Source organism: Bemisia tabaci, chromosome 3 (assembly GCF_918797505.1).
Source record: "Bemisia tabaci chromosome 3, PGI_BMITA_v3".
NCBI lineage: Eukaryota > Metazoa > Arthropoda > Insecta > Hemiptera > Aleyrodidae > Bemisia > Bemisia tabaci.
In genome coordinates this window covers 57390857-57413709 of record NC_092795.1, presented here as the reverse complement: position 1 = coordinate 57413709, position 22853 = coordinate 57390857, and the positions used below count along the sequence as shown (strand labels likewise).

General features: G+C 40.4%; 1 protein-coding gene across 1 annotated transcript in view; it reads left to right on the top strand.

Moving 5' to 3' along the window:
* LOC109034172 (high affinity cationic amino acid transporter 1) overlaps positions 1-13162 on the top strand; it is a 28690-nt gene extending 15528 nt beyond the window's left edge. Inside the window, exon 13 of the mRNA XM_019047175.2 lies at positions 13137-13162. Within this exon, the coding sequence (XP_018902720.2) occupies positions 13137-13147 (11 nt within the window). The 3' untranslated portion in view covers positions 13148-13162. The remainder of the gene's footprint in view (positions 1-13136) is intronic.
* Positions 13163-22853: the final 9691 nt, after the last annotated feature.

Below are 22853 nucleotides of genomic sequence, written 5' to 3'. Positions count from 1 at the left end.
TTTTATGTAATTGTATCTTTGATTTAACTCCATCTTCTTTTCTATGTCTGACCTTTGTGCCATTTACTTACGTGTCAGCCTTGCTCATTGACGGCGATACGAGAGTGATGCACTTTGAAAATTCACGAAATTTGGCATCAGTGCGGCTGGACTTGTGGATTATGTGTCATCCCCTACGGTGTCATGTTAATTTTGAAGTGTCGGGAATTCATCGGATTTTAATGAGCGGTGTTTCCGCCCACCTCAATGTATTTTTCAATGAAACCGAAACAAAGCCACAGCCATAGGGCTATCAACTTTCGCATTATACTTTTTAGAGGAACTTTTTTTTTCTTTTTCAGGAATTGCTAATGATAATTTCAATTTAAAGCCTACTGGGTATGCTGAGTTCAGTTGATTTAAAGTTATCATGTAACTTAGACAAACCTGCATTTATGCACATATCGTTGACGTAAATTTCCTCTCAGCATAAAAAATCTTAGCCGTTTTTTGATTGACGTTACCGATTTTAGGCTATCGTGTGGCGTTCAGGAACCAATTTAAACAAATAAGATGGCAACATCGGTTTCCCAGTGAACAGAATTGAGATGAAATATTGGAAATTTCAGTGAAATGTTTCACGAAATTTTACGAGGCTGTGAAATATTTCATATTTTCAATAATTCACATTTTTCAGGAGCTGCAGTATGCAACCTGCACTCAAACACACAAACATAGAAGGAAGTCAAAAAATTTACATTTTACGAAACATGCAAAAGAACCATTATTTTTCAATATCTTTCATAAATTTCTGAAACTTTCACGAAATATTTCACATGAAACTTCAAGATTATATTTTTCATGAAATTGTGCCACCCTGGGCGACATGACACTATTTTCCCTGCATAGGCCTTCGAACGTAACCCATATTTTGAAGGACGAAATCAAGGAAAGCTGTGACAAAGTGGTAACATTGGACGAAGCTTTCTCTCCTCCGGTGACAGCGTCAGCGTCAAGGGACGGCGCGGCGGCGGCGGCGGCGGTGGGCGACCGACGCGATGGGCGATGGGTGACGGCGATAAAGTCACAAGGCTGAGTAACTTAACCACTCAGCCGTTGAGGACGGAGCCAAAGGCGGACAAAGACAAGAAACTGAGAAGAACCTTTCATTAATTACTCAAAGGCCCGGTCCCGGATTAATCTGCCAGCTGTCTGTGGAATCTGATCGCCGCGCCAGAGCATAAGCGCCACCAGACCGCGCTCCCTACCCCGCCCCCTCCTCATATCTCACCCCCTTGGTGGCGCCAAACCCCCCTCATACGTGCCCACCTCGGAGACACTGCCGTAATTAAGGGGGCAATACCCCCCCCCCTCTTCTCCGCCTCGGAGCAATGGGAACATCGCCCCTCCTTTTCATTTTTGGAACCGTTCATAAACTCACTTTTACGGCATTCTTGACCCCCCTCTCCCCCCTCGCAACGCTTTGTAAAGCAACCCCAAAACTCTCTGAATAAGTACGTAACGTTTGATGCGCCCCCCCCCCCTAGTACACCCTAAAAAATTTGGGAAACTGTTGAACTTACAGCTGGATACAATTTGAGGTGTTGTTAATGATACCGTGACAAATGAACGTGAAGAAATGAGGATGATAAATTTTGGATTTTGTGCTTTTTTTACCAATAGAGAGGGTTACGTAACACTGGCTCTGACCTGCCCCCACCTCTTGTAACGGAGGCTCATAGCGCTGTTCATTTTGAAAGCAGTTCGTTGAGGTATTTAAGAATTAACCCTCCTCCCCGTAGTATTTCTGAGCGTTCTAGGAGGCAACTTAGAATCCTTCTAATTTTGGAGCAGTTGCGGTCGGTTAATCTAGCGTTGCAGAATTTTTCATATCAAAGATGGAGAATCAGCCGATCATTTCGATTCTGGTGGGTAATCAAACCAGGTCACGGTGCATATGACTAAATGTTGATGATGGAAACGGTTTGCCGCGGGCATTTCAGAGCACTAAGTTACATGGTCGCACAAAGGGGGAATCCAAGGGGGACCTGCCCCCCTAGAATTGAAAATATTATCAGCTGCCCCCCTCAAAAAAAATCTGGATGGTCGGGAAAAACCCTCGTCGATGATGGTTAGATTCAGGTAGAGTCTTATATGAAAACATCGTGTTCTTGTTCACTCAGTTATTATGTTGTAAAATTTTCATCACCGAAGCCTCAAAATGTGTCCAAGTAGAGTTAAAAATTTTCCAGATGTGTTGAATGCAACAGTCTGGAAGTATTTTGTGCGAAAAGTGAAAAAAATAAACGTAATTTCTTCGCAGAAGTTGATGGAAAATCTGCGTTATGGAAGCCTAAAACTGCGTCAAAGAAGGTAGATTAAAACTTTCGAAAATTTGCGGAAGCTAGGGGGGCCGGGACCCCTTAGAAAAATGACCTACGTACTCCTATGCTTAGTTAATCAACTGGTAAAGGATCTTAATAAAAATATAGTCAATTTATGGCATTTACAGATAAAATCATGGAAAATTCAATCTGTCACGAGTTATTTAAATATGTGGCCGGATCGCTGCAGTCATCAAGGATGGTTGGATGTAAAATAAGGCAAACAGCTCTGAGTTATATATATTTGTAATCACATACATGAGAATAACGAATAGTACGTGAATGGGAGACATATCTTCGTTTCCGCGACGAAAGAACGTAACTCAATTTCAATGCCGCCAAATCTCGCCTCGCAAATTGCTTATTCGTCGGGAGAATTTTGGGCATTCCTAACTGAAAATGCCACTAATTTTCCCTCGTAATTCATGCAAAAATCAGGAAAATCTTAGATGAAAATTGTACCGGTACATTTTATTAGAATATATAAATCGTTTCGGTCGATTTGGCAACCTCGGAATGGAGTTACGCTCCTTCGACCGGGAGACGACGAAATCTGGCAAAACTGATAATGCCGAGGCTTTGCTGCGGTATTATTGCAGCGTGAAATTTAATTTGGAATATTAAATTTTAATACTTGTAAATTACTTCGTTAGAGCGTAAGTTAGTCGTTTCCGCGCGGCTCCTCGGTCGCGGGTCCTCGGACGGGCAATATGCTGCCGCGCTAAGGAAAAACGCCGTATGAACATTCGAGCGTTGCCAAATTTCCCTCAATAAAATGTTAATTTTTGAGGTTAGTTATGAATATTTTTCCTTGAAATTTTCAGGAACTTTAGGTGAAATTGCAAACAAAATTACGTGAAAAATTGGAAGAAAAGTATTTATAAGTTACCAGGAAATTCGCGTTTTGGAAATGGAAATATGGCAACGCCTAAAGGTACATACGGCGTTTTTCCCTAGTGCGGGAGTATGGTCCCAACATGGCTACTGGATGTTGCTCATGCGGCACTAATAAAGCAAAGCCGTAGCGTGAACTTGCATTCTGTTATACTCTGACGTCACACATCTCACCTGCGTGACTTGGATACGTTATAACCTGCCTCCAGCCAAATTAAATTGTCCTCGCTATAAACCGGGTTATGATTTTAATACGAAATTCCTCCCGAATGCGCTTTCTGAAAGCATTTTTTCCCCGGAAACATCTGTGTGCAGTTGCTTTTAATATTACCGTTTCATCCTTAGTTACCTCGAAAGCGGCTCGGTGTGCATTTGAAAGGAATTCTGTCTATCTCTAAGGATATTCTTCTCCGTTTTGAGACCATCGTGGGGTTTTACCTTCAGTGGGAGAGTTATCTTCCCGCCATTTAATGCAACAAAAATAATTTTATTTTATTTTTTTTTGTGGAATTTTTTGACCCCTTCCTAAGTATCAAAAACTTGTCGCTGAATAATTAAGCCCATTTTTCAAAAAAATTCCTGACGTTTATAGGCAGGACGGTTCCTTGAGTGACTGTTTTTGTTAGAAGCTGGAAGAGATAGGAGGAAATTTGAAAGATGCCCTTTGTCTTTCTAGAACTTTTTAAAGTAATCTAGAACCTTTCATCAAAATTCGGTGTTATGCGTGAACGATCGTATCCCAGCATTCTTATTTGAGGGGCTCGGAGGACAAGGCACATGAGTGCAGTTTTTGAAAAAATTAAGGTATTAATGATTTCAAATAAAAGTAGTTAGTCTTAACGCATATTCTGCGGGAAATTCGCTCTCAAATTCCGATTTTTAAGCATCAAAAAGTCAGCGAGGATCCATTTATAATTTCGAAACTCAAAACATGTGTTTCTCAAAATAGCAAAAACTGCACTTATACGCCTTGGTTTCCAAGCCCCTCATTTGTCTTTATCGACGCCGCACGGTGGATCGAGTCAATACGAGAGGTCGGATAAAATTTGGAAACTATAAAAGCTTACAATTTCGTGTACACAGAACTTCGAGGTTCTAAAAGTAGTTCCATTGGTTTCCTCGTAAAATTGTCTTGTAAAAGCACCCCTTGAATTTTAAAATGTGACGAAATAAACATCAAAATTTGCAGGTTCAGTCAAAAATTTCATGTCCACTCTCTAATTGACTCGATCCACTGTGCGCCGTATCATGTGATCAAAGGGGAAAATCATGTAATGTATCTCCACATCGAATATCATTTTATTACATTGGATTACGGTCGTTTCAGCGTGGCACAATTCAAATGTTTTCGGTCACTAATTTTAAAACGAATGCCTCAGAGAGAAACATCGTAGGTGCTGATAGGGAAAAAGAGAGAGAGGGGGGGGGGAGAGGAAGAGGAAGTTGTGCGGCCGAGGATAGAGGGTTAGGTGGTTAGGCCGCCCGATAAGAAATAAGTGAGGACGGAAGAGGTCGCAGGAAAACACAGGAACTTCGCGACGCGACGTTGGCAGGATATAATTTTGGCTTCGTGCCACTTGTAACATTTATGTATAAAGTAAGTCGGAGGGTCAAGGCGGAGAGGGAAACCCGAGAGGAAAGATGGCCGCGACAGAGGAAGTCTCGCTGGAAGTTCTGCCGTGCTATGGGAAAACGCCGTAAGAGCATTCAAATGCTGCCAAATTTCCTCTCGGGAAATATTTATTTTTGAGGAAAGTTATGAATATCTTTCCTTGAAATTTTCAGACTATTCAGGTCAAACTACGAACAAAATTCTCTGAGAAATTGGAAGAAAAATACTGACGAGATTCCTCGTAAATTTGCGATTTATGAAAGGAAATTTGGCAAAGGCTGAAGGCTCATGCAGCGTTTTTCCTTAGTGCGGCAGGGTTGGGTGGCCCCACTCGGAGGCTGAATTGACTCACTTTTGGGTCCGTTTAATTACGTTCGTTATTGCTCTTGTCATTATTGACTTTGCCGTTGTCACCTTATCAATGAACCAACAATCGATGACTGAAACATTTTGGAATGCTGGAAAATTCACCGCTATTCGCATTTTCTCAACAGCTGGTGTCACTGAATTAAAGCTGTCAAAGTTTTTTTTTTTTTTTTTTTTTTTTTTTTTTTTTTTTTTTTTTTTTTTTTTTGGTCTTGTTTAACTGGTCGCACGCTGGAAAAATTGTTAAAAAACGTTTCTTCATTTAAATGTTTGTTTCATTTTATTTATTTTTTTGTTACTTAATGTGTTTTAGTCAAAGGATTTTTTTTTATTCGAACAGAATTCATGATGCAAAATCGATCACATTTTTTTCAAAATGAAGAACGTGTTTTTGTCCCTTTTTTTACTGCCAGATATTCATTGATATTTCTGGGGGTTTGCGGGGAGGAGCACAACCGTGGCAATGTCGGAATGCCTGGACATTGACGACCAGTGACCATCGGATCTCGCGGCTTCCCGCTCCACGCCCCACCAATTCCACTTCCGACGTTTCCCTGTTCCTGTTAGACATCCCCTCGCCTCCCCTCTCACCCTCCTCTCATTTGACCTTCGTCCAAACCACCAGACTCCCCTATTTTTCTTCCTTTTCCGCCAGACTTTCAATTCGTTTTCCCCGATCAGATCTTCATCATTACTCTTGAGTCTATTTACTCACATTTCCCTGTGTTTTCATCCAGAGCTTACGGGCAACCTACACCGTCATACTTGATTTTTTACACGGAAAACCACTCAACGTCAATTTTGAAAACTTCCCTGATTTTTCCTCTCTGTGCGGAGAAAACTCTGTGGGAACTTCAAGGAGTGGGATTGATTTGTTCTCCGTCAAAAAAATGAAATGGGAGCGGAGATCTTTTAACACCGCAAACGATATTATTAGTCTGGTATACTGCCGTGCTAAGAAATAACGCCGTATGAACCTTCATGCGTTGCCAGATTTCCATTCATGAAGTACGAATTTCCTGGTAAACTTATGAATATTTTTCTTTCAACTTTTCAGATAATGTTGTTTGCAATTGCACCTGAAGTTCCTGAAAATTACAAGGAAAAATATTCATAACTTTGCTCACCCTGGTAAAAATTGGCAGTAGAATCTGTGTTCCAAAATACCATAGACCTACAGCCGACTGTAAGATTTCCAATAGCTTCTATAGCCGGCAACACAATTTCTCAAAGCCTTTTATAGTCGATGGCGATTAAGCAACAGCCTGACGATAAAGTATAAAGTGTATGCTATCCGTTACTAATTACGGATGCTAGGACTTAGTGAGTTTTTGGACTACCGCTCTCTTTTTGGGCCGTAGTATCTTGATTTATTTTGCGAGGGAAGCTCCGTACTTTTGAAGGATGCCTGCCATTCCTAATATGTTGGAGCTCCTTCAATTTCGTACGATACTGTGCAATACCTAGTGTGAAATAGTTGCTTCAAGCGCCGTGGTACGCTGCGGCACAGCGCGACGGGCGGGCAGCCAGCGCGAAACGCGCATTGGCGCCTACAAACCTAACAGGGATACTTCACGCATTGCGCAATGCTTGAAGTATCCCCGTTAGGTTTGTAGGCGCCAGTGCGCCGCCGCTCCGCTTTGTGTTAGGCTCTAATATTTAATCTCGTGGAGTCAGCGTTGTTCAACTCATGACTTTGAAATGTTTGCACACTCTGTATGGATTATTCTCATTTTAATTGATGAAAACATATGTAGTAACAATATGTAGTAAAGGAAAAATAAAGTGCGTTTTGTAAATATATATGGTGATTCCGTACAAACTTGCAGATTTACAAAACACACAAAGTTCTACACAATTTCTTATAGCCTTTTATAGCCGACTAGCCGCTGTGGCTCGCTTCGCTCGCCTCGCGTCTAGCCGGGGGCTCCGCCCCCTGGACCCCCGGTCACTCGCTTCGCGAGTGACTTACGGCTCGCAAGCGAGCCGTATTCCGTGCCGTAAATGCAAAAAGATGATAAAGTAATGTAATCCAATAAGAACTCTTCTGAATACATGAATGCGAGAGGCATTCCTTCCTAAATTAGTTTACCTGTTTTCAGTTCCGTAATGATCTTCCTTGTAAATTTTCAAAAGAAAAACGAAATTACGCGAAATTGCCAAGAAGCATTATGGATAGTTTTCCTGTAAGGAATTTTTCTTCGGGGGGGGGGGGGGGGCATTAACTGTGAGTTAAATAAGGCGAAGTCCCTCCGGAATATGACAATGTAAGCCCTGCGCACTTGGTATTGGCCAGGAGGAGTAGCTCACTGGCGTCCTCCAGGACTCCAGCCAACACCACGCCAAAGCTACAGACTTAAACAATCATACGTCGGGTGGCGCCAGTAGTTGAGAAGTTTAGGACTTAAGAAAAGAGACAATTTCGAATGTTACATGAAAAAAAAGCATCTCATGCATTTGGCAATCATATAAATGAATGTATTTTCAAATTAATTTCGCGCAAATGTATGAACGAACGGGGTACAAAACGTATTACCTTATAAAAGAAGGATTTTCGGTTACTCGGCACTGACCGGCAAAATACATGTAAATTTGGAGTTACTCCTCCTAGTCGTTAGCTACTCACTCAAGGAACATTCTGCGTAAAAAATTCGAGTGAATTGTTTGAATGTGTAAATTATTAGACTCATTAATTAGTATACGCACTAAAAAGAGACAAACTTCATGCACAGGACGCAACAATCTCGCACATTTGCACCCAGAAAGTATGAGTAGAAATTGTGTAGAACGTTTCTGGCGAAAACAGGTGTACAATAGCCTCGCACTGGGTTGGACACTAAAAAACCGAGGATATTCCGTAAAAAAAAAGAAAGGAAAGAAAGTATGAATAGAAATTGCTAAATATCCATTCATCGACTGGCGCGGCCGCAAAAGAACGTATCTCGCGAATACAGAGGCAAAATAGTATCACTCAATATCGGACACTCACGAATCGGAAATGTCCCGTGAAAAAAGAAAGAAAAATTGAGCAGATATTGTTAAGTACCCATTGATCTACTAACATAACCGTAAAAGAACGTATCCGACGAAAGCAGATGAGCGATGGGCAACCTCTCAAAAAGTCGCGAGATTTCGAAATCTAATCAGTGTTGCTCTCGAGATGCAGGATGCAGCTAAGTTGGCAGCGTACACGAATAGACTGATTTTCGGAGCAACTCAGAGGAAGCAATTCAAAGGAAGCAATTCAGTCCTGAAAACATTTTGTTTCCTGTTTTTTCCCACGGTTTTCCTTTGCTCTTCGATAAAGGTGGCTGATGTAGGGGTAACGGGAGGGACGAACATAATTCTGCAGTGGTAAGGAAGAACGCCGTATGAGTCTTCAGACGTTGCCAAATTTCCCCTAGAAAACCACTAAATTTCAGGAAAATTTTTGAATGCTTGTCTACCAATTTCTTGGATAATTTTGTTGTTAATTTAATCTAAAACGTCTGAAAATATCATGGGGAAAATATTCATAATTTTCCTCAAAAATAAACTTTTTATCGAAGAAAATTTGGCAACTCTCGAATGTTCATATGTCGTTCTTCCGTAGCAGGGCAGAATTGCAAACACTGCGCTTTAAAAAAGAGACCATTTTCGGCTTTTTTCAAAATATTCGGACATAACTCCAATAAAAATACAATGAGAGCATTAGCGCGAGGTCTGGATGTCGCTCCCTGGTCGGAAAATTATGTTTTGACTTGTCTGCCGACAAAATCTCGTCAAAGCGCTCAAGAATAGCTAGGCCTGGACATGAGTCAGGAGTCAGGAGACCAGGCGACAGCAATAGATCTCAATTCGTCATCCTTTTTTCCCTTCCCGCTCGGCCTAGTGGAGCTCCAAAAAAATTGATGAAATTTCTCTCATCGGGTTCGATTTCAACTTTCCCAGTAAATTTACGCTCTGCTAAAAAAGTATATTACAATGAACTAAATTTCGTCGTGATATGTTGATAAGTAACGGAAATATCGTTCAGCAAGTTATAAATGCAGCAGTTGTGGTATCGATCTTAGTGTACCGTAGAATCATGTATTTTCATTAGTTTGACCACCATTCTGCTCAAAATTTCACCGCGAATCGAAAAATGTACACTGTAAAAACAATTTCCGAATGATAGAAAAAATTGCATTTTTACTGTCTTTAAATTTTGAGGGTCAGATTTTGTTTGGCATATGAGACAATAGGGCTGCGATCCCGTAGCGAGCAGTCTCGGGCTCGAGGGTTGTTAGACAAAAGGACGGGAAAACCCATGTCATCGCGTCGCTTCGACAGTTTTATGGAACCACGTAGCTGGGGCGGCTTCCTTTTATTCAGACAGAGCAGTGCTGAGACAGAGTCCGAGTTTGACCTTCGGCGTTGGGTGAAGGCTGTGTAGTAGTAATATGGAGAGGGGTCTATTTGCATCTCTCAGCGGTTTACACAGATATGGCTGAAAAATTGGAAATTCTCATAGTTTTGCGAGCATCTAGGAGCTAGAAGCTTTCAATCGACCCAAAAATCGTAAAAATCGCCCCGGTAGATCTCTCAAAATAGGCGTTACAACAGGAACATAACGAATTCCCGGGAACTTAAGGCCGGAGGGGGGTGGATTTGGCTTTAAGAGCGTCTCAGGAAGAAGAGTCTGAAAAATTTGGAAGTCTGACAATTTTGCGAGCATCTAGAAGCTAGGAGCTTGCGGTCGACCCAAAAATCGTAAAAATCGCCCCGGTAGATCTCTCAAATTAGGCGTTACAACGGAAACATACCGCAACTCTCGGAAACTTAAGGTCGGAGGGGGGTGGATTTGGCTTTAAAAGCGTCTCAAGCGAAAGAGGCTGAAAAATTTGGAAGTCTGAAAATTTTGCGGACATCGGGACGTCAAGGGCTTTAACCAGAGTCAAGCATCGTCGAAATCGGTCCGGTAGAACTCCAGAAATAAGCGTTACAGTGAAACCCCCAACGATTTTATTTATATAGATGGCGAAAAAGCAACAGCCAGGCGATAAAGTGTAAAGCCCGGCGACAGGAACTATAGCCCGGCTGTTTAATTTTTTATCGCTTCGTGTAGCCCGGCCGTATGATTTTTTCCACTTTCTACAGCCAGCTATATGATTTTCTATCGCCTTCCTCAGTCGGCTATAAGAACTCCTATGGTATTTTGAAACGCAGCTCCTATCGCCAATTTTTACCACGGCAAAAATGAACATTTTATTGAAAGAAATTTGGCAACTCTCGAATGTTCATACGGCGTTCTTCCTTAGCACGGCAGTATAGTTTTACCGTCGATATTGATTTCATCAGAAAAATACATAGAAAATAAGGAAAATTTGAGCCTCATTGCTTCTTTGCCCATCCTTGAAACGAGTTCCGCGAGTTGACTGCTATAGTTAGCTGTTTTAAAATGTGGGTTTTTTTTTTTTTTTTTTTGGTAAAACACATATTGGGGAGCACTTTATTTGAAATAAAAAGGAAAAAATTAGCTTCTGTCAAATTTGCATTAAGTTATGAAAGTCTAGTTTTAGTAGAGGATGAAGTAAGGAAGGAGGGGGAAATCTGGTTGAGCGGTGAAGATCGATGAAAATCACCGGAGGCGAAACTTGGCTGGCGAAGCCCGGGAAAAGTCACTCGTTGAACGTACTCGGTTATTAAAGGCTCAGGAGGCGGACCCAACCTCGAGACTCAACCTCGCCAAAACCTTAATTAATAAATGGAGATGAAATAGTAGATCCTCCTATTGAGAGAATAATAACGGCTCATGCTCACTTCAAGTATGTCTCAAATCATATCTCCACATCAAAAATCTCCGATTCAAAATATTTGGATTATTATTATTCAAATATTTTTTTCAATGGTGAAACTGGACTACATTTTGCAATTTGGAGCTATAAATTCTAGCCCGGTTTAAAAACAACGTATGTGCCATTAGTTTTCCTATGCGCATAAGTGTTTTTCCAGAAGAGCCAGAATTTACAGTTCCAAATTGCAAAATGCAGTCCAACTAATGATGCATGCTGCCGTGTCGAGTAAAAACGCCGTTTGAGCATTCGAATGTTGCCGAATATCCTCTCAGAGAACAATTATTCTTGAAGAAAGCGGTGAATTTTTTTCCTTGAGCTTTCCGGATGTTTTCGATCAGATTTTAAGTAAAATTCCCTGATAATCGGTAGAAAAATACGTATACGAACTTCTTTCGTCTGCTGGATTTACAGCTCCCAAGTATGTAAAATTACTTCCTATTTTCAAAACTCGCATACATCAGCAAATAAAGCTCTAGACAGACCTTAATGCAAATGTGTCATATAAACGATGATGTAAGAACACTACTTGATCAAATTCTCCTCAAATTTCCTATTTTTCAGACTGAAACACAATTTCCCTAATCATGGATCTTTCATCATAATTATCGTTTGATTTTTTCCGAAAGTCTGTGTGGAAACAGCCATATAACTATTTAAGCTGTATTGTGCTTTATCGTTAACTATTTAAGTAAAGGAGCTATTGTCACATGCCCGAATTGTATATGCAACAGAACCTCCACGATAAAGTAATTCTAACTTTCATTCAATCTAATTTACTACGCACCCAGCTTTTTGTTGGAAGTTTCTCTTAACTTGGTGTCCTGAGAGCAAGTAAATGTGCTACACTGTTGCGCACTTAAAAATTAGGGATATCATTCCAACAGGGGTACACCGCTCTCAGAGTAGACCTAAAAATTCGCAAAAGTTCGAGTTCCCGAAAAGTTCATTCCAGAATGCTTATTTATTTTTCATGGAATACCTTAATCCCGTAAAGCTGTCTCCATTGGCTTATACAGCAACGAAGGACTAACTTCTCGACTGTTCTGAGTTGGATTAGCGTTCAGTTGGGCACAGTGCTCCCCGATTGAAACTTTGAAACTTATTCTGGCCTTTACTTTTCTGGCAAAGTAAAATGATAAAAAAGGAAAGAACTTGAAAGAAAGAAATCTTACACTTCCGACAGAGAGTGTAATTCCCGAGGTTACCTAAAAGCTAAGAAGTTTGACGACGGATATACTTTTTTTTGTCATTTTCCACGCTCCTAAAACTCTTTGGCTCAATGCTTGGCTGACAAATTTTTCATATGAATTTAACCAACTCATCAACGCTATTTGAAGTCTAAGTTTTCCAGTCGCGAACTTTTTCTAGGATATCGTGACGTTGCTTAGTTTTTAGAACCACTCCAATTTTTAAAAAGCCGTATGCATTTTTTTCTTTTCAAGCCTATACTGCCGTGCTAAGGAAGAACGCCGTATGACCCATTTGGCCTTGCCAAATTTCCCTCGAAAAATCAAGCATTTTCAGGAAAATTTGCGAATATTTCTGTTCCGAATTTTCAGATATCAAATTCTTGAAACTATATAAAAAGATACACCTAAATTACAAACCTTTTAAATACATTCCATCACTGTGCATTGTGCTTTCGAGGAATAAATGACATTCTGCCTATTCAAAGAAAATGTATACGCTTTACATTAAAACAGCTTTATGTAAATAAATGTCCAAAATGTTGACTGTAGCAGGAGATGAGTTGAATTTTAGTTCTGAGGGCGTTTTTCCCTAAGCTTTGAGACCTTTTCATCTAATTGTTTCGTACAAAGAAAAGCTTGCTTCAGTTCCCGCGCCTTTACCATTAATCGTAAATTTAGCTTCAAACGATTTCTTTATAATCATTTCAAGAATTCCTTTATTTTTTCTTATAACATTGGCTCATTTTTCTGATGCATGATAGTAAATTTATTTAGCTGTCCGCAATGAGAAGTTTGCCACCCATCCTTTCTCTCTCTCTCTTAAAAGAATAAAATGAATAAAAAAAAAAAAAAAAACTAATTAAATAAAATGGTATCTCCGAATTTCTTTTTACAGACTACATCTAAAGCCAGAATAAATTACCAAGTCTCGGAGGCAAGGATTAAGGTAGGAAATAAGGCGTATTTACATCAATGATTGATAACGGTGAGTTAATGGCTAATCTAGGCTGTTATTCTTTTACACGTGTAATTCAAGCGAAGCCCTAATCGGAAAGTTATGTGATAAAGTGATAAAAGAGTCACATGACTTGGACCCCCATCCAATAATGCGGACCCTCCAGCCCGCAGCTGAATCTTTTTTGTCGATAAATTTGAAGCCGGTAGCCGCGGCGCACTGCTAAACCATCCCGGGTTAAGGCCGGGCATTAAAAGGGTTGAATTTAGGAGAACATTGAATTACCCTCGGTTGCGGAAAGGGTACGCAAGCACCGTTGTCAAAACTTGTCTAAATCAACAAGTTTAAGCTAATATTTAACAAACTCTTTACTTGAGATTTTGAAAAGAGGTATCAAATTTTTGAACGCACAGCATTGAAAATTTCATTTTTAAAGTTATATAACTATTCCGAAAAAAACCTTTGAGTAGAGTATAGTTAGTTCAGAATTATAAGAAGTAGACTACGTCACCAGAGGCGAGAGCTCCGTAAGAACCAATGTTAACATTTTTCTTCCCGGGGTCGATCAATCTTAGTTCTTATTGAAACCTGCTTCGAAGTTATCCTAAAAATATAAATTTGCATAAAAAACATAAATTTTAAGCGTTTTCACGTTCATTCTCCATTTCGACGGTAGACTAGAGTTTAAATACGTTTTAAATTCCTAATATCGTATGTATCCACTACCATTCGACCTCCCCAAAACTGCAACTTACCACAGACGTAATCAGTACTTATTCATGCAGTTTCCCTTCGTTGACATGAAAATGGCGGTGGCTTGCGCTTCTGTCGACGATAGTCTCTTTAGTCTATGGCTCAGGGTTAGTTACGCTTGCGACAGAATCGCACGTTCAATATTTTAGATTATAGATAAGCAGAAAAATAATTAAGTCCGTCGAAACGCCAAGTTTCCACGTCGAACATAAACGGAGTCCTCGCCTTTCAAACATTTCAGCGTATGACGTCATTCACTGCGGTGGTGCATATGGTTTCTTTCATCTTGGTTTAATCCGTATTTTAAGTGAAGCAACTCGGTGGATGACTGCAAACACCGTGTTTTTCGGGGGACAATATCTCTCATGATGACATTGGAGGTAGAAACTTGACGTTTGGACAAATATTATCATTTTTGACTACCGTACTATCTTAAACCATCAAATTGCGATTTTGTGACCAGCAGAACTGACCAATTCATCAACCTTCGTTTGCCAGTAACTATTCAGGGAGGTCTGAGCCAGTCTGTTGAAACAGATGACACCACTCAAATTGCTACACGTGATGAAAGTTTATGCGAGGAACATCTTAATTTCAATGCACTACGGGTTTTTTTGTTCTTTGCATTTTAGCCAATCGACTTTGATGGGAAAATCACCCTTGGTTATGAAACATGGGATATTTGCTCCCAGTAAAATACAGAAAGATCCGAACCTTGTTCCAACAAATAAGATTTTGTCGAGATCCAACTTTATGTGGACGTATTTCTGCCAAACGGAACTATGTGCATTATGACGTGAGCCCTGTTATGCGTACGAGGGGCGTTCAATAAGTAAGTATCCCCCCTCTCTAAAATCCATAAGAATGGACCAATTTTAAAAAACTTGGGCTCAAAATCTTCCTTAGGATATTTTGAGTTCAACAAAACAAACCGCAACAAAATCGGACTATGTGCGGCCGAACGCGAGCCGTTTGAACGCGCCGAGGTGCTCGACGCTCCCGCCGAATCTGCGAGGATTTGAAGTCCGCTACAGGAGAAGAGCTTCTCTGCCAAAGCCTCAGTCGTTCATCACTGACGAAAAATCAAAGAAATTTTTGTAGAATAAGGGGCTTACCTCACTTCTCCACATAACCAGCTCGATCCAAGCAAGTCTGATACTGAGACTAAGACTAAGAGAACAGCTTTTGGATGCCTCGTGCGTGGAAGTCTTTCAGCTGACCGCGGATGAAAGAGTGGACGGCTTGTTTGACCTCTTCCACTGATTCAAAATTAACTCCTCCGAGTTCAGATTTCAGGAACGGGAATAAATGGTGGTCTGGTTTGCCATTTATTATCGTATCTGAAATCTGAACTCGGAGGAGTTAATTTTGAATCAGTGGAAGAGGTCAAACAAGCCGTCCACTCTTTCATCCGCGGTCAGCTGAAAGACTTCCACGCACGAGGCATCCAAAAGCTGTTCTCTTAGTCTTAGTCTCAGTATCAGACTTGCTTGGATCGAGCTGGTTATGTGGAGAAGTGAGGTAAGCCCCTTATTCTACAAAAATTTCTTTGATTTTTCGTCAGTGATGAACGACTGAGGCTTTGGCAGAGAAGCTCTTCTCCTGTAGCGGACTTCAAATCCTCGCAGATTCGGCGGGAGCGTCGAGCACCTCGGCGCGTTCAAACGGCTCGCGTTCGGCCGCACATAGTCCGATTTTGTTGCGGTTTGTTTTGTTGAACTCAAAATATCCTAAGGAAGATTTTGAGCCCAAGTTTTTTAAAATTGGTCCATTCTTATGGATTTTAGAGAGGGGGGATACTTACTTATTGAACGCCCCTCGTATATGCTTGCGGGTCTAAGAGGTAATGTCGTTATGCACATAATTCTGTTTGGCAGAAACACGTCCATGTAATGTAAGCTAACGTTTGAGAAGAAATAGGTTCGGTTGGGATGCGCCGAATCGTAGTGATTTCTGGCAGGGGACTCTTTTGTGGAAAGCCATCAGCGTGGGACTTGCAGAAGAAAGAGAGGAAATTAGTTGGATTTTCTTTTTAAATGACAATAATCCGTGCAGAGTGCTGACATTTCAAAATCATGGGTTGAACAACGCTAACCCTGCGAGTTTGAATATTAGAGCTAAACGCAATATATAGCCAGAGCAAAACGAGTATTAGCGCCTACTAGACTGCAGAAATACTTCACGCATTGCGCATACTCTGCGTTGCGGACGGCGCGCAACGCGTGAAGTATCCCTGCGTGTGCGCGCAATGTGTGAAGTATCTATGCACTCTTGTAGGCTCTAATACGCGTATCGCGCTGACTGTACTAATGAGTCTCGATCTAATACTCAAAGTGTAGTCATCGTTTTTCAACTCATGATTTGGAAATGTTTGCACACTCCAGGTATAAGGATTTTTTATTAAAACGATCGAGTTTTTTATTTTTTATTTTTTTTTTCCACAAAACAGTAAAAGCTGTTGTACTAAACTTTTCAAGTATTTAAAAACTCACGCTTTCACTTGGAGATTATTTATTAGACGCGTTTCGGCGGCTACCCGGGCCACCATCATCAGCTGACTGCCGACCTTGCAGTCTTTTTGGTCGCCTTACTGTTGGCCGCGCAGGCGCGTTGGTTTCCGGTATTTTCGTGGGCGGGCGGGGTGTCCGAGGTTCAAATACTTTTTTTGAAGGCACATATTGCAATAACCGATTTCGAAGACATTCGATCAGTGTTTATTAAATTCTCTTTATTTTTTAATATCTGGATAGGTTCTTTCCAAGATATTAAGCGTGGTGACTTTCTGGGCATTTCTTATCAGTTTCGGCTTAAAATTAATATCGTGCCCTTCCTCGCTAAAATTTTTGGCTACAGCTGATTTGTCTATTTCTCTGTTGAGGGCATTTCTTCTATACTCGATCCCATTTTGTCTAATGGTCCTACGGGTCTGGCTCAATCATTACATCGGATCTTATTTTTCTTTCAGGAATCACTACATTTGAATGTCGCCTCTACCAGCATAGTCGTGTTCCATGGTTGCGTATGTTGCATATGCCGTAATCTGAAGGCGCTGTGGCTTTTCTCCTGTCCAGCGCTGCAACGCCCTCCTTTCTCTCGGCTCTGCTGCGCAATGCCTCTTCATTTTCAGACACTAAAATTTCAGTACTTGATCCATAGAAGCGTGTCTGAAACTATGTTTTCCATTTAAGGGTTTATGAATCGCCTTCAGTTGGATAATGCTGTGGCAGTGAAGTGTTTGATGACGGCGCCTCCACGAGAATCCTCCGTGGAAAGGATATTTCAGCATGACAAATGCGAATTATCTTTCAATCTCTCCGATTTTAACTAGTACCCTGATAAATAATCTTCCTGTATGATGAACAAACACAAGTAGAGCCTTTTTCTTCGAATATCTTTTTGAAAGCTGCTCATATTTTCGTTTATCAAAACAAAATTGAAAAGTATCCAGACTAACAATGAAAAAAATGTCGCTCGCCTCAAGCCTGATGATTCTTAAATTTGTCGCCAAGAGTTTTTTTTTTATCTTGATTCAAGCTGCATTTTCCTGGAAATAAGAGAGAAAAATGCTCGAGATAAGCGAAAAAGTAGCTTAAACTAAGCAGCAGCACTCTTGATTTCAGAAGAAATATTTAAGTTGGAATTTTTTTAGCCAACGTGCGTTAAAAATCAGCGTTAAAAATCAGCATAAAGCTGATTTTTAGCAGTTTGGGTGTTAAATTTGCACCAAACAGCGTATCTCTTCGAAAGAAAATTGTGCTCATATGAGCTTTTACTCTCTGTATTGAGATTTTCAGCTTTATGCTCATTTTTAACGCACATTGGTTAAAAAATTCCAACTTACTGTCTTACGACTCTTGCGCCTACCGCAATCAGTTTGTGAAAAAATATTTCTCTGCGGCAACGTCAAGATTTTTTTTTTTCAGTGAAATTGTTTAGAATTTGTACCCATTATTTTAGAAATGAGAGAAAAACGAACGGGAATACTAAATTTTCCCTGTTTAATTTGTAACATGGTGTTTTTTTCATCCCTTGTCTCCATCATAATGCACCGTAAGTAAGATCCAACACCTCCTCTCTCCGTGGAAGCACGCAGTGCGCAATATTTTTAGGTCCCTAAATTACATCACTTGATCGGGTGAATGATCGGGAAGCATACGGCGGAGACTTTTCGATGGAATGTGGCAATAATGAGGAGGAAAAGGATTGCGACGGGAGTCGTTTCAATTGGCCATTGATAGCGGGAAATTAACGGTTGGGGTTGAGTCTTGTAAGAGGAGATACTGTGTAGATTGCGGAGGCGCGCTTTGACGAGGGATCTGTCAAGTTAAAAAACAACGTTGGGTCTGGGGCTCGGGTTCCGGAGCCGCACAGTGGATCCAGTCAATCAGAGAAGTCGGACATGAAATTTTTAGCTAAAACTGCAAATTTAGATGTATATTTCGTCACTTTTTAAATTTCAACACGTTTGCTTTCAGAAGAAAATTTTACGAGGAGTCACTTTTAGAACATCAAAGTTTTGTGTGTACGGAGTTATGAGCGTTTAAAGTCTGGAAATTTTATCCGACTTCTCCTATTGCCTGGACCCACTGTGAGCCAGGGGCTGGGGTTCGGGGTTCGGGGGTGTCGATGGAGGGTCTCGGGGCGCGGATAAGGAGCGGCGGGGGGGGGGGGGGGAGCGGGCATATCGCGAGGTGAGCTCGGGCAATCTGTGCAATTACCGAGATGCCTGCCATTCGAACGTATTCGAGTGTGTCGACTGTCGCTCCTGCCTGCGTGCTGCGTGTTGTGCTGAAGAAGCAACGTTTTAAGCGTGCATGTTTAGCCTGGATGATCAAATCAACTTATTTTATTCATCCGGACCCATCTTTTATCGTCATCAATGCTCGTCATTATTTCTTGTCTTTATTATTCAAAGCCCTCCTTCTTCCGCCAACTGTATCAATCATCGAGTCAATCTAGACTTCCCTCGCCTCCCCGTAACAAGTCGCGGATCGGGTGCTTTCGTTACGCACCCTTAGATCCGTTTTCACGGCTCCCCTACCCCTACCCTCCTCTCCTCCATTCATGTTAAATACCACATTGCCAAATGGATCGCATTCAACAGAAGAGAACATCGTCGGTTACAGTGTTATAAACATCATTTTCACCAAAAAATGCCTAGAATGGCAAATATTTAGGTGACGATAATCTTCCAGATCACACGAAATCTCGGGGAGCCACTGAAAAAAGTAGTAAGAAAAAATATATCATTCTACTCCTGCGAAGATATGATTTTGTCTCCCGCCCATTTTTCAAAATCGTACAGAATTTCGTCTGAAACATAGGATACACTATAATCTAACAATGAATATGCGTTTCTATAAAAAAATATAAAATAAAATAAAATAAATAAAAATAAAGTCATCCCTTTTCTTTGAAGATGCTCAACCGCGATCCGAGCAATTTTTAGAAGATTATCGACCCCTGCAAATATGTTGATTTCTCCACTAAAGATTGTAATTTCAAAGAAAATCGTGTAAACCATAACTTACCCATGAACTGTTTATTTGCTTCAATAATCGTGATAATCTTTTTTTCTCTAATGTAACGTAACATCCAAGTATCGATCGTGTTCAGCGTACATAATGCTGAATCTAAGGATTCTCTCTGAGAAAATTTGTTTTATCAATCCCAAATGTAAAGTAATGAAATAAAACAAGTAATGGCACGATATGTTTTCATCTGCTTAGCTTAAAATCATTTCCTCGTGAGCGCCTTGAGCAAGCATTCTATCTGTAGTACCCGTTTGAAAACTCAAACGCAGTTAAGTCGCTGAAGAGTACAGGAGTACACCTGCGCCATTTGGCGAGGAACCAAACAAGTTTACAAATCCTTGGGGTACCACAGTTGTCGGTTTTTTTCTTTTTTTATAAAAACCTAACTGTTATAAATGCTCAATGAGAGAATTTGTCCATCTTATTTGAAGAGAGAGGTATCTTCCATCTCTTAGCTACATCCTTCTTTTAGGTTTACAAGACGTAAACTAAAAGTAACATTTTTGCAAAACCAATTCGGTACAATAGACTTAGATAATAATACGCATTCATTATTACTGTCTGTCCAAGTTTTTATCACTGCATTCTATATATTTATTGCGTATTTTGCGAGGAAAGCTCCGTACTCTTAAAGGATGCCTGTCGTTCTTAATATGTTGGGTTGCCTTCAATTTCGTATGATACCGTGCAACACCTCTGTTGTGAAATAGTGAAGCGCCGTGGCACGCTGCGGGCGGCCGGCCAGCTCGAAGCGCGCACTGGCGCCTACAAACCTAAAGGGCTACTTCACGCATTGTGCAATGCTTGAAGTATTCCTTTAGGTTTGTAGGCGCCAGTGCGCGTTTCGAGCTGGCAGCACGCCGCGCCGCGCGCCGCAGCGTGCCTGTTAAAATGTAGACAATTTGACATCAAATTCGAAATTAGCGACTCAAAAAACATCACCTACGAAACTTTCGTGATCTTTCAATCATTATCCGACTTATTCCTTCCTATTCTTGAGTCTTGGACCATAGTTCACCGCGTTCGGCGGCGCTCATGAAATTCTCCCCTGTGCTCAATCGGAGAGCTTAGGAGGGGGGGGGGGGCGAAATTTGAACCAAGCGGGAAATTTTGAATCTTGGTCTTTGGTAGGGTAAGTGACTTGAAGGTACGCTTCTGTGCTACAGACCATCAAAGCATGTTAGATTAAAAGAGGGAAGTCTCTGAATAACAATAATACGTGAAAATCTCATACTGTACAAAATATGAGAAATTCTTGTTAATCTGAAGATTAAGAGGGCGATTGACGCATGTTCGATTAAAAGATGGAAGTCTCTGCGTAACAATAATGCGCGAAAATCTCATCCTGCACAAAATTTGAGAAATTCTTGTTAGTCTGGAGATTCAGAGGGAGATTGAAGCAAATGTTAGATTAAAAGAGGGAAGTCTCTGAACATGACAGATTCTTGTGGCGGGTAGGCGTCGCAGAACGCCCTAGCGCGCTGTAAAAGCGGCTTATACATACAAGTCTCATACTGCACAAAGTATGAGAAATTGTTGTTAATCTGAAGATTGAGAGGGCAATTGAAGCATGTTAGATTCGGCAAAAAAAAACCCGATTGGAATGGGTGCTCCTTCCTCCGTTCCTTCGTTCGATTTGGACATATTATAAATGATTGTGTCGGCGTGCTTGTTGTTTGGAATGAGGGAAATTTAAAGGCGCCACTCAGGGGCGAGGAGGGCTCCTCTTCGGGTGACAATGTGGGAGGATGAGAGAGAGGATCGAAATAACTCATCTTGATTAACCCCCTTTGTCAGCCACTTTTCATCATTAAGGACAGTCTCAGATAATTGCAAGCTTCCCCTGCGCCTCGCGAGCGCTTGCGGCTAATTTTGTCAGAGCTACCAGTAAATCCTTGAAATTTCTTTTCGACCGATCCTTGACATTTGAAAAGAAAATCCCTTTGATGATATAATTAAATATTGGCTTACGGTAAATTCTAGGTCCCATCATGCCACAATCATTATTATTTATAAAAAGGAAGCGAATAAAGAGGCTCTAATTTCAATTTGGTCCATAGAGTGGATTAAAAGCTAGAGATCTCTCTTCTGTATTTATTTTATTTTCTTGTTTCTTGTTTTTCTCATTCGTTTTTTTTTTTTCTTTTTTTCAGTTTCAAAATTGTGTGCTATTAAATACATGTCGGTGAAAAGAGTTACGAACTTGAAAGTGATTATTTTTATCGTCGATTGTTTATCAAACAATATTCAATGAATGAAATATAGTTAGATGCACGTTTACTTGCATTTAATTGTACATATTAGAGAAAATAAAAATTAAAAATTCCACCCGTAAATTACACTCCTGCATTGTTCTACTAATGTTGGACATTTTTCGTGATTTTGAGAGGAGTAGTGTTCTGGAATGAAGAATCCAGAATTAGGTGGACAATGCAAACCTTCAAAAAATGAAAAAAAAATGGTGATATTTTGTGCTGAAGGTTACTTACACTTGAGAAAAAGAAATCTAAATTTTATAATTCACTGATAAAACAACCATAACTAACAAGCCACTCATAGTGCTAGTTATGAGTAGAATCTCCGATTGTGTATAAAACCTATGGAGAAGGATCGATAAACAGGGTGTTCGCAACGAACACCTTAATAATCGATTCTTTACCATAGCTTTAGTTGGAGAAATATTGATAATCGATCATTCATGCCTCGCCACTGGCAGTTTTAAACTGTGCGTAGCCATCGATACAAAACCTAAATGTAACGTACTTGCATGAAAACACTAATCGTGTGTCAGCCACTTGGTTTGATCCAAAGATTTTCCTGGATAAGCTAAAAGACCCCAAACTTTCTGCTTAACACAATTCAGGAGCCAGCCGTCGTCGTATTACGTTCATTATCGTCCTACCTTTTCTCAAAATGTATTACATATTTTCTTTCCTCCTTGTCATTTGAGGAGTCTTCTCCTACCTGAGTTGTGTTTATTAAATAATATATTTGAATGAATAACTCGACGATCTCAATTGGACCTCATTTAGCAGAAAGGAACCAAGTCACATCAGCTTTTGTCAAATTCAAATGGGCAGTCTAGTTTTTTACAAGAGAACGTTTGTGCAAATACTTTAGAAAATTTCAGGGAATTTTTTCGTGCTATGTAGAAAATTCACTTAAATTTGCAAAAAAATCTGCACAAAACGTTTTATGTAAAAAATTAAATTGCCTGATTTTTGGCAATAGCTGATGTGGCTTGGTTCCTCTCTGCTTAACGCCGTCCAATGGGTCACTAAACCTTGTTTATTCTATTGAATATTCTGAAAGTACAATGTGAGTAGATAACGGGGTGATTTTTCCGCATTTTTATGGAGCCGAAATCGCG